At 46.3% G+C, this 21017-nt stretch overlaps 1 protein-coding gene across 6 annotated transcripts in view; it reads left to right on the top strand.

The window, feature by feature from the left end:
- EML1 (EMAP like 1) overlaps window positions 1-21017 on the top strand; it is a 93372-nt gene that overhangs the window by 8191 nt on the left and 64164 nt on the right. For 5 of the 6 annotated variants that reach the window (XM_044271501.1, XM_044271500.1, XM_044271498.1 and 2 more), the window contains exon 1: window positions 15672-16038. The exons of the other annotated variant lie outside the window; for it this stretch is intronic. In XM_044271501.1, the coding sequence (XP_044127436.1) occupies window positions 15969-16038 (70 nt within the window). In that variant the 5' untranslated portion in view covers window positions 15672-15968. Of the gene's footprint in view, window positions 1-15671; window positions 16039-21017 lie in introns of those variants that run through there. 6 annotated transcript variants of the gene reach the window in all.

Below are 21017 nucleotides of genomic sequence, written 5' to 3'. Positions count from 1 at the left end.
TATGAGCGGATCCATCTGTGCAGAGACCAGACGGATCCGCTCCGAATGCAAGTGTGAAAGTAGCCTAAGATAACCCGTATTCTACCAATATACGGCGGTCACAACTACATAGGGCACCATCGGGCGTCCCTGTCTGTCCCCAGAAGGTTGGGGCCGCACAGAATAGCATTGTGGCCTCAGGTTGTGTATCCTGATGTCACCAGGGTCCCCTTCTGAAAAGTCTGCAATTGGGTGGATGATGGGGGTGGTTGTAAATCCTACCTTTGCAATACTAAGACTAAGGTTCCATCGTGTTGTCCTCAAGTCACATTAAAATCTTGGGATTACCACAACACAAAATGTCACCAGCGACCTGGGGTCCCCTTTAACCTGCTCAGTTCTTGTTTTGTGTTCTGGATGATTAACTTGGGGCTGAGCGTCAGGAAAACCCAGAAGGATTGTGCTCTGATCCCTTACGCCCGAGGCCAGTGATACCTCGGATGAGGAGGGCGTCCATCTGTCTCCGACCAGCAGTGAAAACCTGTTATAAGACTAAGGATTAAAGACAGGGTCAATTACTTATGTCAAGCAGTTGACGGACTACCACTCCCAGCATGCATTACAATCCTTTCCTCCCTTCTTCTATGCGTTCACACAGACTGCATGCAAGGAATTATAGGACCCCGTCTGAAGTAGAGACCCACTTTACCGCCCCCGGCGGATTCATTTCCTGACATACTATCGATCCGCGATGCAGTCAGGAAATCTTCAGGCCCTTTCACTTTTTTCAAATGTTATGTTTCCCCATCATTCTGCAAGTCACCCATAATGAGAAACAGAGAACAGAATATTGTACATTTTTGCTAATTTATAGAAAAGGACATAAGTCTTCAGCCCCTTTACTCAGGACTTAGTTGAAGCCCCTTTGGCAGGGCTTACAGCCTCCAGTCTTCTTGAAGATGATGCCACGAGGTTTGCACCTGGATTTGAGAATTTTCTGCCGTTCTTCTCTGCACATCCCTGTCCAGCTCTGTCAGGTTGGATGGGGGAGGTCGGTGGACAGCCATCTTCAGGTCTCTCCAGAGATGTTCCATTGGCTGGACCACTCAAGGACATTCACAGAGGTGTCCCTAAGCCGCTCCCGTGTTGTCTTGGCTGTGTACTTAGGGTCATTGTCTTGTTGGAAGGTGGACCTCCAGCCCAGTCTGAGGTCCAAGGCTCTGGATCAGGTGAAAACTTAAATTAAAAATATCTCTGTACTTTTCTCTATTCAGCTTTCCCTCCACCCTGACCGGTCTCCCCGTCCCCCCAGTATGATGCTGCTACCACCATGCTTCACAGTAGGGATGGTATTGGACAGTTGATAGCGTGCCTGGTTTCCTCCAGACATGACACTTAAATAATTGAGGCCAAAAAGTTGAATCTTGGTTTCATCAGACCAGAGAATCTTGTTTCTCACAGTCTGAGAGTCCTTTAGGTGCTTTTTTTTTCTTTTTTACAAACTCCAGGCAGGTTTCATGTGTCTTTTACTGAGGAGAGGCTTCTTTCTGGCCACTCTGCCATAAAGCCCAGATTGGTGGAGACTGCAGTGATGGTTGACCTTCTGGAAGATTCTCCCATCTGCAGACAGGATCTTTGGAGCTCAGCCACAGTGACCATTGAGATCCTGGTCACCTCTCTTACCAAGGCCCTTCTCCCATGATTACATAGTTTGGTGGGGCGGCCAAATCTAGGAAGAGTCCTGGTTGTTCCAGGCTTCTTCCATGTAAGAATTATGGAGACCACTTTGCTCTTGGGAACTTTCAGTGCAGCAGAATTTTTTGTCCCCTTCTCCACATCTATGCCTCCGCTCAACCCTGTCTGTGAGCTCTACAGGCAGTTCTTTCCTCCTCATGGCTTGGTTTTTGCTCTGATATACATTGTCAGCTGTGAGGTCTTATATAGACACAGCCCTGTTTTTCCAAATCATGTCCGATCACCTGAATTTACCACAGGGGACTCCAATCAAGGTGTAGAACATCTCAGAGATGATCAAGAGAAATAGGAGGCCCCCGAAGCTAAAAGTCAGGTGTCATGAATACTTATGTCCATGCAAAATTTTTATTTTTCCTTTTTAATAAGTTTGAAAACATTTCTAAAATTCTCTTTTCCCCTTCTCATTAGGTGCAGAATGATGGGTGAGACTATGTTTTTTTTTAGGACAAGGAGGAACATAACAAAATGTGAAAAAAGTTAAAGGGTCTGAAGACTTTCCGAATGCATTGTATACACATATGGATTCCTCACTATTCTCAAGACCACCGTTTGCTGTCATTGACAGAGAACAATTTTTGTTTAAATTCAGGTCGAAACCTATCCATAGCTCTGATCACAGCTGATGGTTTGTTACAATGTACCAGTCTTTCCCCTGTCCTGGACTGCAGGCCCTTACCTGCAGTGATACACTGTAACAAACCTATTAGGCTACATGCACACGACCGTATGTGTTTTGCGGTCCGCTAATTGCAGATCTGCAAAAAAAAAAAACGGGTGACATCCGTATGCCATCCTTTTTTTTTTTTTGCCTAAAACAGACCAGAATATGACATGTTCTATTTTTTTTTTGCGGAGATATGGAACGGACATACTGTTGCGGACACGCATTTTTTGCAGACCCATTGAAATGAATGGGTCCACATCCTATCCGCAAACAAAAACGGAACGGACACGGAAAAAAACAACGTTCGTGTTCATGTAGCCTTAGAGTATGAGAAGGCCCAAGCCAGAAGGGGCTGTCAGCATCTGAGAGTCAAGACGATTGCTCCCATTCACTGGCAGCAGGCAGAGATTTTTAAAATGGTGTGGAACTGACAGATATTTTACTGTGCAGTCTCCTAAGGAAGAGCTCTCTCCATATACCCCATGAGAGGAAGAGGGCGGCAGAATGAAAGGTCTCAGATAAGATAACCCCTTTAAACTTTACTAACAAAACAATGGACGACCCCTTTAAAGGGGACCCGGCCTCACTTATTCCCCCTAGAAAGTCAGCATACAGCACTGGAGAGACTGGTACACAATGCAGTTTTTGTCTTGATGATTAGAAATGCTGTAAGGCCCATTTGTCCCCATGATAACAGTAAGAAGACAGGGTTAGGGAGAGTTGTCATGGGGGCGCGGGACATTGTAACTTTTTGCGCTCGTTGACCGTGTTTCTCGATTATGGCGATTTACCTGCAGTATTTACTTCTGCGAACAATGGCAGAACCAACATGAGCCGAGATATTTGTCATGCAAATGAGATCAGTGACATTATTTAAATACCCCAACGACCTTGTAATCCTAAGCTGCTTGAGTGACATCACCATAATACTGCGGCTTACCGGAGAATTACTCCGTGGAACAGGTGTGTGATAAGGGACTACTCCGGCTCTAACCTCCCTGGGAATACAGGTCCATGAATTCTGTCTGCAGCAGCCAGCCCCCCGTGCATGACCCTGCCTGGACCACTATGAAGTCCATTCCCGAGGAGACCTTCCAGGCCACCCAAGGTGGAGCCCATGAGCCCCGAGCAGGTTACGTCTCACTGGCGAATGTCATTGTGTAGGAATAGACCATAGGATCGTAAGGGGGGGGGGGTGGGCTGCCTAGAATATGCTATACTGCGGACGTCACCTGCCTGTTATCTTCATTGAGCAGGGACTGACAATGATTTGTTTAATATTTATGACTATTATTATTTATCATTGTAGCATTTCAATACTTCTGATTGCTGTTAGTGAATGGAAACATTATAGTTAATTTTTTTTACAATCCATCCCAAAAAGGTGCAGCTCTTGTTACAGTGTGTCAGAGCTCTGCACTGACCAGAAGAAAAATCTGCTGCTGTTTTTAGGTCTTTGATGATTTCTTATACTGGTGTAAGCCCCATAGTTGTGTGAGCAGGATACAGTAAGGGGAGAACACCAGTGCTTCTATTCACTGACCGCAAGCAGAACTTTAAAATGGTGATGGATTTAAACACATTAGAAAACTGCAAAACTTAATTATGGGACTGAGTGATGAAGCTTCATGTACGTACATGTTGTCAATTAAAGTTGATCACAGCCGACTCACAACTCACTGTATGGACCACTGCGTGGAGCACTGCACAGTACCACTTCTTTTCTCCTGCGCTCTTGATGTATTGAGCATTGCACAGTACCCCTTCTTTTCTCCTGCATCCTGGATGTATGGAGCATTGCACAGTACCCCTTCTTTTCTCCTGCACTCTTGATGTATGGAGCATTGCACAGTACCCCTTCTTTTCTCCTGCATCCTGGATGTATGGAGCATTGCACAGTACCCCTTCTTTTCTCCTGCATCCTGGATGTATGGAGCATTGCACAGTACCCCTTCTTTTCTCCTGCATCCTGGATGTATGGAGCATTGCACAGTACCCCTTCTTTTCTCCTGCATCCTGGATGTATGGAGCATTGCACAGTACCCCTTCTTTTCTCCTGCACTCTTGATGTATTGAGCATTGCACAGTACCACTTCTTTTCTCCTGCACTCTTGATGTATGGAGCATTGCACAGTACCACTTCTTTTCTCCTGTGCTCTTGATGTATGGAGCATTGCACAGTACCACTTCTTTTCTCCTGCACTCTTGATGTATTGAGCATTGCACAGTACCCCTTCTTTTCTCCTGCACTCTTGATGTATGGAGCATTGCACAGTACCCCTTCTTTTCTCCTGCATCCTGGATGTATGGAGCATTGCACAGTACCCCTTCTTTTCTCCTGCGCTCTTGATGTATTGAGCATTGCACAGTACCACTTCTTTTCTCCTGCGCTCTTGATGTATGGAGCATTGCACAGTACCCCTTCTTTTCTCCTGCACTCTTGATGTATTGAGCATTGCACAGTACCCCTTCTTTTCTCCTGCACTCTTGATGTATGGAGCATTGCACAGTACCCCTTCTTTTCTCCTGCACTCTTGATGTATGGAGCATTGCACAGTACCCCTTCTTTTCTCCTGCGCTCTTGATGTATTGAGCATTGCACAGTACCACTTCTTTTCTCCTGCGCTCTTGATGTATTGAGCATTGCACAGTACCACTTCTTTTCTCCTGCGCTCTTGATGTATTGAGCATTGCACAGTACCCCTTCTTTTCTCCTGCACTCTTGATGTATGGAGCATTGCACAGTACCCCTTCTTTTCTCCTGCACTCTTGATGTATGGAGCATTGCACAGTACCCCTTCTTTTCTCCTGCACTCTTGATGTATTGAGCATTGCACAGTACCCCTTCTTTTCTCCTGCACTCTTGATGTATTGAGCATTGCACAGTACCCCTTCTTTTCTCCTGCACTCTTGATGTATGGAGCATTGCACAGTACCCCTTCTTTTCTCCTGCACTCTTGATGTATTGAGCATTGCACAGTACCCCTTCTTTTCTCCTGCACTCTTGATGTATGGAGCATTGCACAGTACCACTTCTTTTCTCCTGCATCCTGGATATATGGAGCATTGCACAGTACCACTTCTTTTCTCCTGCATCCTGGATGTATGGAGCATTGCACAGTATCCCTTCTTTTCTCTTGCGCTCTTGATGTATGGAGCATTGCACAGTACCACTTCTTTTCTCCTGCATCCTGGATGTATGGAGCATTGCACAGTACCACTTCTTTTCTCCTGCGCTCTTGGTGTATGGAGCATTGCACAGTACCACTTCTTTTCTACTGCACTCTTGATGTATTGAGCATTGCACAGTACCACTTCTTTTCTCCTGCATCCTGGATGTATGGAGCAATGCACAGTACCACTTCTTTTATTCTATATCCTGGATGAAGGTAAGAAAAAACATGTTTAGAAAATGCTAGCATGAGAGACAATAGGATATAGCACAGGGTATTTGGCTGCCCCCTAGTGGGGCATAAGATAAGATCCATGTCATATGTATACTGTATTGCGATAATCCAGTCATTCCTATTTGTACTAGGTCTGTGCTTGGACCCATGATCAGTATCATATAGTAATAAAGTCCCCCCCCCCCACAGAAATAGCGCCACTCACTATCCATGGCTGCATGTGGTACTGCAGCTTATCCCAATAGCAGATACAGCCCATAGACAAGTGTGTGGTTTCTGGGGCCCTATTTTCTAATATTAGAAAATAGGGTCCCTTTAGGATGCTAATAACTTGCAGCAGTGGTGTATGGGGGGGGGGGGGAGCATAACATTTGGACATACCCTGTGTATACTCATCTGTGCCTACGGCAGTATTAGGGGCGCTTATCCCATAGGTGTATAGCAGGAAGGCCGAGCAGATGGCTAATAAGTGAGCGCTAATGCCATTACTGGTTCACTGGGTGATAAGAACGGATTGTGCTCTTGTGTTATCTCCTGACTACAATCACCATCATGCTCTCCTGCCATGTCCGCTTTCCTCTGTGCGTGACACGTGCTGCAACCGCTCAGTGATTAAATCTACAATAGCTTAATCATTGCAATAATGACAAGTTCTGCAACTTTCTGTCTTCACGCCTTCCTATTTTCAAGATCTCTGCTTGCTGCCAGTGAACGAAAATGCTGCCTTTTGACATTGTATCAGAGTAGTCAGTAGGCTCCACACGGCTCATACCCTGGACTCCAGATTTTTTACATACGCTGATACAGTGTGTGAGCAGGGGGAGGTTAGAACTAACATTTGAGCCTCTGATTGTAAACTAGAAGGCTTCCATTCACTGACGGCAAGCAGAGATATCGAAAATGAATAACAGAGTGTTAGTTGCGTAATTTATCAGCAGGCGTAAGCTTTATGAGCATAAGACAGCTAACAAAAGGCAGACATCTGATATATACGATATGTCACCGCCGCACGTGGCTGGCTATTATAGCCAGGTCTGAATGTATAGTCTAAACGCCGTTTACCTACTTTACATAAATGACCCTATAGCACTGGGAGGAGGATTAGGGTTAGGGTGACATTTTCCCCTATAAATTGTCAGCCAGCAGGAAAATAGAAATACTTCAACCATGCAATACCTCAAGTGACCACTAGGTGCCGCACAAAGCCTTCAATATTATTATGGTATACAGTCATTTGTGAATTAGGAAGGGCAGGATTCATATACGCCATTATTCCATAGATATTATGTGATTAGGAGGATACATGCAGAGGATACAGAAATTATGAAAGTAAGGGTGGAACCAAGACTGGGAAATGCTCCCATCCCACTACCGCCCCCTAATGGAGAGAACCAACTCTACCGAGGGCTGATGGGAATAAACAGGCGTATAACTACTGGAGACACTGCATTAGAATAGGTCGATTACTATATCACACTATGTGATTAATTCCCTTCCGCTGTCAAGATCTCTGCTTTCTTTCCATTAATAGGAGTCCAGCTCATTGACATTTGCTTAGACTGGATACTGTAGAGGTAAATCCTGAGGGGTTGGCTGATCCCAGACACTGATGGAATATCTCGAGGCTGTGCCATCAATGTCAGATAGATGCGGGTCCCACTCCTATCTAGGAAACTGGGCCCACAGAGTGAGGCAGAGCGCACAGCGCATGAGCAGCATTGTCTCCATTCATTGCTATAGGGGGCGCACTCGGCTATTTTCGGAAGTCCCATAGCAGTGAATGGAGAGCGCACTGCACATGCACGAGCACCTCTCCATTCGCCCCAATAGCCGGTGCAGAGGTGAATGAAGTCTCGTGTTCCCTCTTATCAGAGAAGATGACTGTAGTGTCTAGAAAAATAACCCCCTCGATAATCACTTTACATCAAAACACTGCAGCCAACTTTAGGGTAACTGGCCCTTTAAGAATCACTGCCTAGATGGAAGAGACCCACATGGTTTCCTGATGTGGTGTCTTTTGCTGGGTGGTTTACATAGTCCCATTAACATATTCATTTTGCTTGTCATATGTGCCGCAGCCCAGTACTGACCAGTTTAGTCTGAAAAACCAGTTTGTGCTCAGTACATGAAGACTGATATAAGCGGGTGACATGACCGGTTTAATGTATGGAGGCGTCGTACCAACCTTATGTGAGAATTAATAATGTGAGCCACTGGAGAGGTCTCGTAACAATGGTGACTGCGCACCTGCTATGGTACCGGTGCAGGGTGATATTCAGCTCTTCCTAACTGACCATTAGGAAAGTATAAAAGACCCCTAAAAAAATGTGAAAAACAGATGTTTAATATCTCACTTCTAGGCTGACATACGAGCTCTTGAAGTTACAGGCCAAAAGCCTGAGGCTGCACTACCGAGGACAGCAAGTATACAGTTGCTAACTGTCCCGAATTTTCACGGACTGTCCCAAATTTTCAGAGACAGTCCCAGCAAATTCGGGCTAGAGTAAAACCCACTCATAAATGGGCGTTCCGGGCAGTTTTTGGGGTGTCCCCAGGGGCAGGAGCTTACACTCTCCAAATTTACCAACTAACATGTTGGTAAGGATGATGTATATGTTTGTGCATGTGTGTGAAAACGGATTCAGGTGGTGATTCTGTGACAACACTACACCGGACAGCAATCAGTAGAGGATATGTTGCCATTACACTCTCAGTAGGGCAGCCTTAGGCTTTGGGCCTGTAAATTTAACTGGTCATAAAGCCCCCCCCCCCCCCACTAACTCCCCAGCGTACATTATAATTAAGAAAAAGACCTTTAAATATCTTCCTTCCATGCCAACATACAATATCTTGAATTTACAGACCCAAAGCCTGAGGCTGCACTACTGATCACCCCATACACACTATCCGTGTGTGTGTTTATGTCTGAACATTGATGCATTTGGTGATTTGGGACCCCAGAGGGTCTGTATGACACCAATGCACCGGACAGAAATCAAATGGGTGAATGTGTCATTAGGATCTCTCAGTGGTGCAGCCTCAGGGGTTGGGCCTGTAACTTCAAATGATAACATCTCAGCGTGGAAATAAGATATTAAAAAACGGTTTTCACATTTTTATTGTGGATTAAAGAGGGGCTTTTTGGAGGTTTCCTTTAAGATGGTCCGTAACGATCCTCATCAGGACTTTTGTCTGGGTATTGTCATCGTTGGTCCAGTTACATTTGTTGTAATTTTACAGGATAGGGGATAGTGTTACTTAACGAGAAGTAGTTAAGGTGACATGGAAGCTACAAACAGGAGTAATTGGTCCCTATAGGATTGCAGCTGGCAGTCTGCTCAGTGCCATGCTGCTCGCTGCCTCCTGTAGGGGGCGTCTGGTTAGGGAATAGGGGGAGGGGATCCCCTGCTCAGGATGTGCAATGTGCTATGTATGCAGGTAACCTCCTGAGCGTCTTACCTGCATATGTAGCACATTGATTTTCGTATGAGCTGTGTAATGCCTCATTTCACCTGCGGTGGCGCTGCAGGGAAAGCTGAACACTTACTGCTGGATTTGACCACCTGATGCTGGGGGTCCCATCAGCAGGACACTAATGAAATCCTATTCACCAAAGTCCCATAGGGCCGCATACGAAATCTGAGAAATGAAATCTTATAGTTACCATAATCGATGGCGTACGGTGTATACCGTTGTATAGCCTAGGATCCAGACATCCCCTTTAAGTACAGGCAGATGAATCGTACGGATACTAAAAGGGATTGTCCGGGATTATAGAAAAAGCCATTTTTTTTTCTACCACAATTAGCGCCACTCCTGTCCATAGGCTGAGTCTGGTACTGCGGCTCCTTCTACAGCTCGGGCTGTGGCTTTAGTTGATGTTTTATAAAAGGCGTGAGCAGTGAAAACTGAGGAAAAAGAGAGTGCGCCCCCGCTGTAATGTAACCGACCGAGACGTCCAAAAATAACCAGTTTGATGGGACAGCAGAGGAGTGAAAGCGCCAGGTTCTCAGCTCTGCAGAGAGAAAGAATTAAAATGCAAGAAAGAGATTTTCTCAAGCACAAAGCGGTTTTCTTCTATACAAAGCTGCTCTAAGTCCTCATACACAGCTCTGGAGGTGTTAGTTTTTTCAAAATTATGCAAATATTTTTTCATTATCTTATATCTGACACAAAGCTCCAAACCCCCTGCATAGACACAAAGTAAAATGAAAAACTCTGTCTGATGTCTGACTGCAGCCACCACCAGGGGGAGCTCATTGTATGCAGTTTATACACTGAACTAACCTATCCTCAGGATAGGTAATCAATCTCAGATAGGCGGAGGGTGCGACTCCCGGGACCTGTGCTGATCAGCTGTCCCTTGTAGCGGCGGTGCAGTTTAACTATAGCCGATCACTGCACTGCCGCTACAAGTTAGGCCTCGCCCACACTTCCGTGTCAGTGTCACGTCCGTGAAAAAAAAGTGTCCGTGTACCATCCGCGAAGATGCCATCACGGACCCATAGACTTTAATGGGTGTGCTTGGTCCGCATCACGGCTCAAGATAGTGCATGTCTCCGTGATTTTTTTTTACTGACCCACGGTCAGTAATGTGAACAGACACATTGAAAACAATGGGTACAGCACATGTCCCTGAAAAACGGAAGTGTTGTGTCCCGTGTCCGTTGTTCCGTCTTCCGTGACTTTCTGCGGACCCATTGACTTTCAATGGGTCAGTGGAAAATTCGGAAAATGCACCGTTTGTCATCCGCGTCCGTGATCCGTGTTTCATGTCCGTGAAAAAAATATGACCTTTTTTCACGGACAACGGTTCGCGGACCAATTTAAGTCAATGGGTCCGTGAAAAAACACGGAGGCTCACAAGATTGTCATCCGCGTCTGTTTTTTTTCCTATCATTTGCAAGGCAAACTTAACGTCGATTTTTTTTCACTTTCCAACATGTCTGGTGATCCTCCAAAAATCAAGGAAGACACACGGAAACAAAAACGGAAATGGATCACGGAACAACGGAACCACGTTTTGCGGACCGTGAAAAAATACTGTCGTGTGCATGAGGCCTAAGGGAAAAAGTGTTGGATGGGCATGGGGTCCCAGTGAACACGAGTCCTGAGGTCCCGCTGCTGCTCCTCTCTATAGGACTGCTGGGGATAGCGGAGGTCCCATTTAGCACTGCCCTGTTCATAGATGGGGACGCCCCCCATAGTCAGACATTTATTCCCTATCCTGTAGATTAGGGAGAAGCTTAAATCTTGAAGCTTTATGTTCCTCTTCCACCCTGATCTATGTAAGGAATAGACTTCCAGTAATAACTACAACGGGGTCCGGATATGGGGGCAGCCGCACAAACTTAGTTTAATTTATTCCCCCCCAAAAGGTTGTGTTATTTCTGCTCATTTCCTGTACGGGTCAAATGCACACAGGTGGCAAACGAGGCAGAAGATCTACCGCCCATCACTCATACTACGGGAACTAGATGATCCGGTTACAGATATGTTAGACGAGCCAATTCAGTACCTCGTCCTATACCGCCATATGTCTGCATCTGACACTATCTGTTATCAACCTCTGACTGCCTGATGGCCGTGTACAACACAGGAGAGCAGACGGTATGAAAGAACGTGTCAGAGTCCAAAGTACACCGGAAATCTGCATGAAATAAACAGGACATCTACCTGTTCAGATCCTTATCGTGTACATAGGAGCAGTATTATAGTAGTTATATCCCTGTACATAGGAGCAGTATTATAGTAGTTATATTCTTGTAGATAGGAGCAGTATTATAGTAGTTATATCCCTGTACATAGGAGCAGTATTATAGTAGTTATATTCTTGTACATAGGAGCAGTATTATAGTAGTTATATTCTTGTACATAGGAGCAGTATTATAGTAGTTATATTCTTGTACATAGGAGGCAGTATTATAGTAGTTATATTCTTGTACATAGGGGCAGTATTATAGTAGTTATATTCTTGTACATAGGAGCAGTATTATAGTAGTTATATTCTTGTATATAGGAGCAGTATTATAGTAGTTATATTCTTGTATATAGGAGCAGTATTATAGTAGTTATATTCTTGTACATAGGAGCAGTATTATAGTAGTTATATTCTTGTACATAGGAGGCAGTATTATAGTAGTTATATTCTTGTATATAGGAGCAGTATTATAGTAGTTATATTCTTGTATATAGGAGCAGTATTATAGTAGTTATATTCTTGTACATAGGAGGCAGTATTATAGTAGTTATATTCTTGTATATAGGAGCAGTATTATAGTAGTTATATTCTTGTACATAGGTGCAGTATTATAGTAGTTATATTCTTGTACATAGGAGCAGTATTATAGTAGTTATATTCTTGTACATAGGAGGCAGTATTATAGTAGTTATAGTCTTGTACATAGGAGCAGTATTATAGTAGTTATATTCTTGTACATAGGAGGCAGTATTATAGTAGTTATATTCTTGTACATAGTAGCAGTATTATAGCAGTTATATTCCTGTACATAGGAGCAGTATTATAGTAGTTATATTCTTGTACATAGGAGGCAGTATTATAGTAGTTATATTCTTGTATATAGGAGCAGTATTATAGTAGTTATATTCTTGTACATAGGAGCAATATTATAGTAGTTATATTCTTATACATAGGAGGCAGTATTATAGTAGTTATATTCTTGTATATAGGAGCAGTATTATAGTAGTTATATTCTTGTACATAGTAGCAGTATTATAGTAGTTATATTCTTGTACATAGGAGCAGTATTATAGTAGTTATATTCTTGTATATAGGAGCAGTATTATAGTAGTTATATTCTTGTACATAGGAGCAGTATTATAGTAGTTATATTCTTGTACATAGGAGCAGTATTATAGTAGTTATATTCTTGTACATAGGAGGCAGTATTATGGTAGTTATATTCTTGTACACAGGAGCAGCATTATAGTAGTTATATTTTTGTACATAGGAGCAGTATTATAGTAGTTATATTCTTGTTCATAGGAGCAGTATTATAGTAGTTATATTCTTGTACATAGGGGGCAGTATTATAGTAGTTACATTCTTGTACATAGGAGCAGTATTATAGTAGTTATATTCTTGTACATAGGAGCAGTATTATAGTAGTTATATTCTTGTACATAGGAGCAGTATTATAGTAGTTATATTCTTGTACATAGGGGGCAGTATTATAGTAGTTATAGCCTTGTACATAGGAGCAGTATTATAGTAGTTATATTCTTGTACATAGGGGGCAGTATTATAGTAGTTATATACTTGTACATAGGAGCAGTATTATAGTAGTTATATTCTTGTACACAGGAGCAGTATTATAGTAGTTATAGCCTTGTACACAGGAGCAGTATTATAGTAATTATACTCTTGTACATAGGAGCAGTATTATAGTAGTTATATTCTTGTACACAGGAGCAGTATTATAGTAGTTATATTCTTGTACATAGGAGCAGTATTATAGTAGTTATAGCCTTGTACACAGGAGCAGTATTATAGTAATTATACTCTTGTACATAGGAGCAGTATTATAGTAGTTATATTCTTGTACATAGGAGCAGTATTATAGTAGTTATATTCCTGTACATAGGAGCAGTATTATAGTAGTTATACTCTTGTACATAGGAGCAGTATTATAGTAGTTATATTCCTGTACATAGGAGCAGTATTATAGTAGTTATATTCTTGTACATAGGAGGCAGTATTATAGTAGTTATATTCTTGTACATAGGAGGCAGTATTATAGTAGTTATATTCTTGTACATAGGAGCAGTATTATAGTAGTTATATTCCTGTACATAGGAGCAATATTATAGTAGTTATATTCTTGTACATAGGAGCAGTATTATAGTAGTTATATTCTTGTACATAGGAGCAGTATTATAGTAGTTATATTCTTGTACAGAGAGGACATTATACATAAAAAAAACTGATAAACTGTCATTTTCTAATGGATGTTTTTTAATGATGCTTTTCTGAGAAACATTGTACAGGGGCTGTGAAAACGGACCAGATAGAACACGTTCTGTTTTAGGACGTCCGTTATTCACTGGCCGTCAAAAACCCCATAAACTAACTGTTCTTAAAACGGACGTGTTACGGCTGTTATAAAAAAAAAAAATTGCCACATGTCCGTTTTTCCCTGTGGTGTGAATGTAGTCTTACTGCACCACTGCTCGTCAATATCTGGTTACAGGTATATCGGTTTATGATATACCCGCCCGTCCATCTTCATCGGTCCATGTTCATCCAGCATCCTCCGCATGCGTCAGGTTCGGAGGGGTGAGGGGGCAGAGTCCTAATTAAAGGGATAGCGCGGTCCCCTGTTAGTGATTAGAGGTTAATGAAAGGGCGAGTTCAGGAACCTATGGTCGGATAAGCTGCCTGTAGGATGAGCCGTCACCCTGCCAAGGCCGCGCCTCGGGCTCACGGAGCAGACAGCACCCCTCTCCTATTCACCAGCTGAGGGGGGGGGGGGGGGTTATTTTGTAAGGGGATCCCAGCTCTAGAGTTACTCCTGACGGGGAGGATGGTGGTAGCGGGGGTATCACATATCGCAGCACGTTTCTCAGCACTGAGTCCCCTGCAGGCCATGGATACTACACGTACACAGCGCAAACATAGTCCAGTAGCGCACACAGAGATACCGCTGGTGTATATGGCGTATGAGGGGGCGCCATGCTTGGGGTGTGCGTCCACCATTGCTGCCTCCCCATCTATACTAATCAAGAGGGGCAGCTAATCGCAGAAGGACCCCCCCCCCCCCATAATTAAACAGGTCAGACTGAGAGCTGGGGCGTTCTCACAGACCCCTTACAGGCGAGAATGGGTTAATAAATTGCATTTGGGGAGGAAAGCTGTAGCAGGGGGCTTCTTCTGGCTGTGGACCCCTGGGCACGGCCCTTATACTGAAATACTTAGACCACCCTCAAAAAAAAAAATGCAAACGTCTGCAATTAAAGTCTATTTCAAAGAGACACCTTCAGAATTGGCGACAGATGATCCGGGTACAGGCATGCAACTGGTCTCGAACGCCCCCAAGACCCTTTTTGAACCAAAAGTAGGAGGCATGAGGAAAATTTACTGTGGGAAAGAAAAAAAAAAATTCATTAGTTTTTGGGGAAACCATCAGCAAGTAGGTTTAATTGAAATGTGCACACTGGCGCATACAAATGTCACTTCTCATGTAGGAGGAGGTTATGGGTGGGGGTCCGGGTGCTGACTATCCCCCCCCCCCCCCCAGATCAGATGAAGCACAGATCTCGGCGCCACTTCCTGCGAACGAAGCTGAAGATTTACGGCCTCGGCCTTCGTTCCATCGCCCGCTAAACCTTCCTCCGTGGGTCTACAATACAGCGCACAAGGGGGCAGAGTCACTTTAACCTTCTTGCTGGTGGTTTCCAGTAACAAACTTTTTTTTTCTTCTAAATTTTAAAAAATAAAAAAGACAACAAAAAGATAAAACAACAACACCACAGATGTGTCAGAGTCACTATGAGGGTCCCTCATATGGCGAACCTCTCTTTGGTGGTGGGGTGAGGGGGTGTAATAACCTGAACCTGCTTGCTGATGCTTTCCAATAGCACTGTAATCATCTACACACAAAAAGACGGGAGGTGTGAGGGCATTTCTGACATTGTGAGGTGACTATTCCCCGTGACTCCGGGGAGGGGGCTCTTTCCCAGTCAGTTGCCCCCTCGGGGGGCAGTTAGTTACCTCACCTACCCCGGGTACAGCGAGGGGTTAAGGCGGCCCCTGTGTGTGAGGAGACGTCTGCGAGCCGGAAAGAGGGGGCGGGGCCAAAGCAAGTTCAAGTCTTCATCCCAAAATCCCGGCGCTCAGGCTCCTCCCCCTCAGTGCGGCGGCGGTGGAAGCGGAGGAGACGGCGGGAGTGACCCCGGGCGGACGGACTGAGGGCGCTGAGCGGCTCCGCGGTCTCTTCACGATTCCCTCACACTGTCATTTTGGGCGCCATGAGAAACCCCTCAGAGCGGTTGTCATGGTAACCGGGGGGCGGCTACGGACCGGAGACAGCACCCGAGTACCGGGGAGAAGGGGGAGGTGACTGACCCTGCGAGGAGGTGGATAAAGAAAGAGGGGGAGACAGACAGACAGACAGACATTGTGAGGAGGCTACAGAGCGCCCAGGATGGAGGACGGCTTCTCCAGCTACAGCAGCAGCCTCTACGACACCACCTCCCTCCTCCAGTTCTGCAATGGTGAGTGCACCGGGGGTACTTACCTCCTACCCCCTGCCCTTTATCTGAACTACATATCCCAGCATGTCCTGACAGGCGGTGGTGCTTATATCTGTAGTCAGGGGCGACTGGGGCATGCTGGGATTTGTGGTTCTTACCTATAGGATGTGGAACTCTGTAGAACTACACATCCCAGCATGCCCTGACAGGCGGTGGTGCTTATCTGTAGTCAGGGGTAGAGCATGCTGAGATTTGTGGTTCTTACTTATACAATGTAAAACCTTGTAGAACTACACATCCCAGCATGCCCCGACTGGCGGTGGTGCTTATATCTGTAGTCAGGGGCGACTAGGGCATGCTGGGATTTGTGGTTATTACCTATAGGATGTGGAACTACACATCCCAGCATGCCCCGACTGGCGGTGGTGCTTATATCTGTAGTCAGGGGCGACTGGGGCATGCTGGGATTTGTGGTTCGTACCTATGCAATGTGAAACTTTATAGAACTATACATCCCAGAATGCCTCGACAGGCGGTGGAGTTAATATCCAAAGTCAGGGGTGACTAGAGCATGCTGGGATGTGTGGTTTCTAGCTTTATGGTGAAACCTTGTGGAACTACATATCCCAGCATGCCCTGACAGGCAGTGGTGTTTATATCTGTAGTCAGGGGTGATTAGAGCTTGCTGGGATTTGTGGTTTCTAGTTAATCAGCCTCCATAGGAGACTTGCCAATCTGTGGTACTACAGATCTCAGCAGGCCTTTACAGTTGGAGGCAGGGAGCGCATGCTTGCTTCACCTGCCACTCCATATTGGGGGCTCTGCGGGGTACACGGCTACACGCCCCCATCCTCGTGATCCCTGGGGGACCCCACTGATCTAATAGCTATGGATAGGAGAAAATATGATCTAACCACATCGCCCCTTTAACCATGTGATGCCCGCTGGGATAATATTCTCTAGCTGCCGCATCACTGCCTCCATTTAAAGGAACACTGATACAGGAGCGAAGGGTTATGTCAAGAGTAGGGGGCGGGGCTGTGGTGGGCAGGGGCGGGGCTGTGCGTGATGTTAGGTTAAAAAAATGTCATGCTCCACCCCTCAGGCCCTGCACTAGGTATAACACAGTATCTGTTTTACTTGGAGTGTTCCTTTTAATAGGGCACCTCCGTTTACAAATCCTCTTAAAGAGATTGTCTTATCAGAGTCTATAAAGCCTTGCAGAATGTGGCCCCCGAGGGGCCCCAAAGTCCCACCCCCCGCAAACAGCTGATTTTGCTGGGGAAGCCATGGCTCTGTATACTGGCTCCTAGAGGGGAATCCCAAGCGGGGGTCCCTCCTCTATAATGTCCAGGGACCTGGATTGCTTTATGAGACATCCCCTTTAAGGATTAATCCGGCGTCGATCCATAGGGCCGGCATGTGCCAGTCATTTCCTATAGGGCAGACGTGGCGGCCTGCTTACTCCATAGAGGCCTAATGACGACCGTCGGGCAACTTTTCCATTGACGTTTATGGGATGAGAGAGAACAAGTGGCACGACACGAGCCTCCCCTGGCATCGCGCAGAAGCGCCCTTGCTCTGCGCTTCCGTAATGCTGCCGAGTGTCTGATGCGTGTGTGTGGGCTCCGTGCATGGAAGCGATTGCATTTGTTGGTAAACTTTGGCACAATAGCGGGCTGTGATCCCTTGGCAGGAGCAGCGGCGGGCGTTGTGTAATAATTAATATTCTGTCATACGCTCAGCGGCAGGGACTGGAACGGGGGATCCTGCTTTCGCTTTGTGCCAGGATTTCGCACGGTTTACTGGGAATTCACAGCGCAGACTGCCCGTCTCTGTGGAGCTGGCTGGTGGCTCCTGTCACGGCGGGACGCCTCGGAGGACTAATCTCTTCAATGTCACACGTTTATGAGGCGGAGATACTGCTGCCGATGCCAGTTATGCGTCTGCGCCAACGTGTGCGTAATAACCTGTATAATCGCCCTGGTGTCAACCCTGAGGTTACAGGGACCTGGAGACCGGGGCTGTCAATGATTAACTCCTAATCTGCAGGAAGCCTCAGGGGCAAGGTGCCTGTGAAAAGATGTCCTGGTTATGTAGAGCAGCACTGGCTGATCACCCGGGCCGTACCTACCTGCCTCGTACTAAGACAAACCGTCTTCCTTTCATAGCAGTAAGTGGTGCGAAATTCCTTTAATCCAGCATCCGGTAATGCAGAAAGTCTGTAAATCCTGCATTTGTGTCCCATGCCCAGCAAACACCGTGGTTGCTTCGTTGTTTATCCGGGTGCAGCCGTCCATACGGCCCTTTTTGTTCAGCTAATCGGTGGGTGTCCTGGGGGCCACCGATCACACATTGGGGTATCTCCATCTTGGCCATTTATCACATCTCCAGAGGGCACCTGTTCCCATTCGTAGCCGCAATCAGTGTACAGGTGGCCCGGCTTGTGTGCCACTGACTCCATTGAACAGTAACATTGCTTGAAAACGGTTGTCAGTACCGAAATCCACGTGATAATTCCAGCATGCATTCAATGGGACGGTGTGGGCACCAGGACTTAAAGGGGCTATTCAAGTCGTCAGATAGAAGTAGGAGAAAGCCGGACCATAGGAGCCAAGTGTGCGGACGACAAGGGGCGCACTTTCACAACCAGTTGATAAACAAAGTTTAATTTATTGTATGACTACGTGTTTCGGGATATCACTGACCCCTTTATCAAGTCTGGAATGAAGTCAATCGAAGAGCTGTCACGGCTGCTGATCACCCGCACATGGAGGACGCCGACTATACGGAGTCGTGAGATAGGGGATAACTACTTAGATTGGTGGAATACTACCGCTGGAACCCCCACCGATCATGAGAATGGAGACATCGCACCCCCCTGAAATGAATGGAGCGGCAGGTCAAGCACCCGCACTGCCTCTCCATTCATCTCTATGGGGGTCCTGGACTAGCGCTCTATATATACCCTGCAGTGCGCAGGCCTGACCTCTATATATACCCTGCAGTGCGCAGGCCTGTCCTGCTGCTCCATTCATCTCTATGGGGGTCCTGGAATAGTGCTCTATATATACCCTGCAGTGCGCAGGCCTGACCTCTATATATACCCTGCAGTGTGCAGGCCTGACCTGCTGCTCCATTCATTTTGGGGGGGCCTGAGGGGTCTCTATTTTTATGATCAGTGGGGGTCCCAGCAGATCTATTAGTGTTTTAGTTTTTTAACTGGTGACTGTATCATCTGTATCTGATCGGTGGGGGTCTGACACCCTGCACCCCATGAAAATCAGCTGTTTGAGACGTCATCGAGCTCTCCATGATGCCGCTGCCTTCTCCAGCTTTTCCAGTGATGTCACCTTTATTGGTCACGTGGCCTAGGAGCAGCTCAGCCCCATAGAAGTGAATATAGCGGTCGTGATAACAAGCACAACCGCTATACAATGTACAGCGCTGTGCTTGGTGAGCCGCGAGGAGACTGCGGCACTACTGTGAGCGTTGATGCCTTCTCAAGCGGCTGATCGCCGGGGGTCCCCGCGTGTGTTGATCAGTATTTGTAAGGCCTCTTTCACACTTGCGTTGTCCGGATCCGGCTAGTACTCCACTTGCCGGAATTACACGCCGGATCCGGAAAAACGCAAGTGTACTGAAAGCATTTGAAGACGGATCCGTCTTCAAAATGCTTTGTGTTACTATGGCACCCAGGACGCTATTAAAGTCCTGGTTGCCATAGTAGGAGCGGGGGAGCGGTATACTTACAGTCCGCGCGGCTCCCGGGGCGCTCCAGAATGACGTCAGAGCGCCCCATGCGCATGGATGACGTGCCATGCGATCACGTCATCCATGCGCTTGGGGCGCCCTGACGTCACTCGGGAGCCGCACGGACGGTAAGTATGCTGCTCCCCACTACACTTTACCATGGCTGCCAGGACTTTAGCGTCCCGGCAGCCATGGTAACCATTGAGAAAAAGCTAAACGTCGGATCCGGCAATGCGCCGAAACGACGTTTAGCTTAAGGCCGGATCCGTATCAATGCCTTTTCAATGGGCATTCATTCCGGATCCGGCCTTCGGCAAGTCTTCAGGATTTTTGGCCGGAGCAAAAAGTGCAGCATGCTGCGGTATTTTCTCCGGCCAAAAAACGTTCCGTTCCGGAACTGAAGGCATCCTGAACGGATTTCACTCCATTCAGAATGCATTAGGATAAAACTGATCAGGATTCTTCCGGCATAGAGCCCCGACGACGGAACTCTGTGCCGGAAGACAAGAACGCAAGTGTGAAAGAGCCCTAAGCCAAATTATTGTCTGTATTAAGGACAAGGATAGGACTGTTCTATTAGGGGCCGGCCCTTCCGTTCTGCAGAATGCACACGACGGGTATCCGTGTTTTGGGAACCGCAATTTGCGGACCGCAGAACACTCAGCGGTCATGTGCATGAGCCCTAAATGGAAGGTTCTTTTAACAGAGGTCTGTATTCTGCTGATTTCTCCTACTCTGTGACTTGAGGTGTACAAGGGAGCTGCTGATGTCCTCGGGCAGGGTCGCTGTTCCATCCGTTTCCATGCGGTTCACCTGTCTCCGTTCTCCGTATTTAGCTCCATGATCTTCCTGCTTCCTCTATAGTCTCGTATGTCTCATCCAGCCTAGGGCGTTGGTGAAGCGATGCAGAATCAGCGTGGGAGAGTTTATCCAACTCCTTCCTGTGAATGTAGCCAGGACTCCAGTGAATCTGCCGGCCACCTTTTACTGGGATTAGATTGGGGGGGGGGGGGGGGGGGAGACTTCATACTGGCAAAAATGGGGGGGGAGAACCGCCTTCTGCATTGTCCTGCCAGCTGTAATATGCCCATTGTCGCCGGAGAAAGGCACTTTCTTTAATTGGAATTGAGGTGAAGGGAGCGGCGGACACTGGGATGCAGAGTGAACAAACCAGTTTAATTAACCATTTAAGCCACAGGGATGAGCTGCTTTTCTAGTGCATTGACCTATGACGAATTGGCTTAGTA

Source organism: Bufo gargarizans, chromosome 11, assembly GCF_014858855.1.
Source record: "Bufo gargarizans isolate SCDJY-AF-19 chromosome 11, ASM1485885v1, whole genome shotgun sequence".
NCBI classification, from domain to species: Eukaryota; Metazoa; Chordata; class Amphibia; order Anura; family Bufonidae; genus Bufo; species Bufo gargarizans.
Note: the sequence above shows the minus strand (reverse complement) of the source record. Positions and strands in the feature narration are given on the sequence as shown.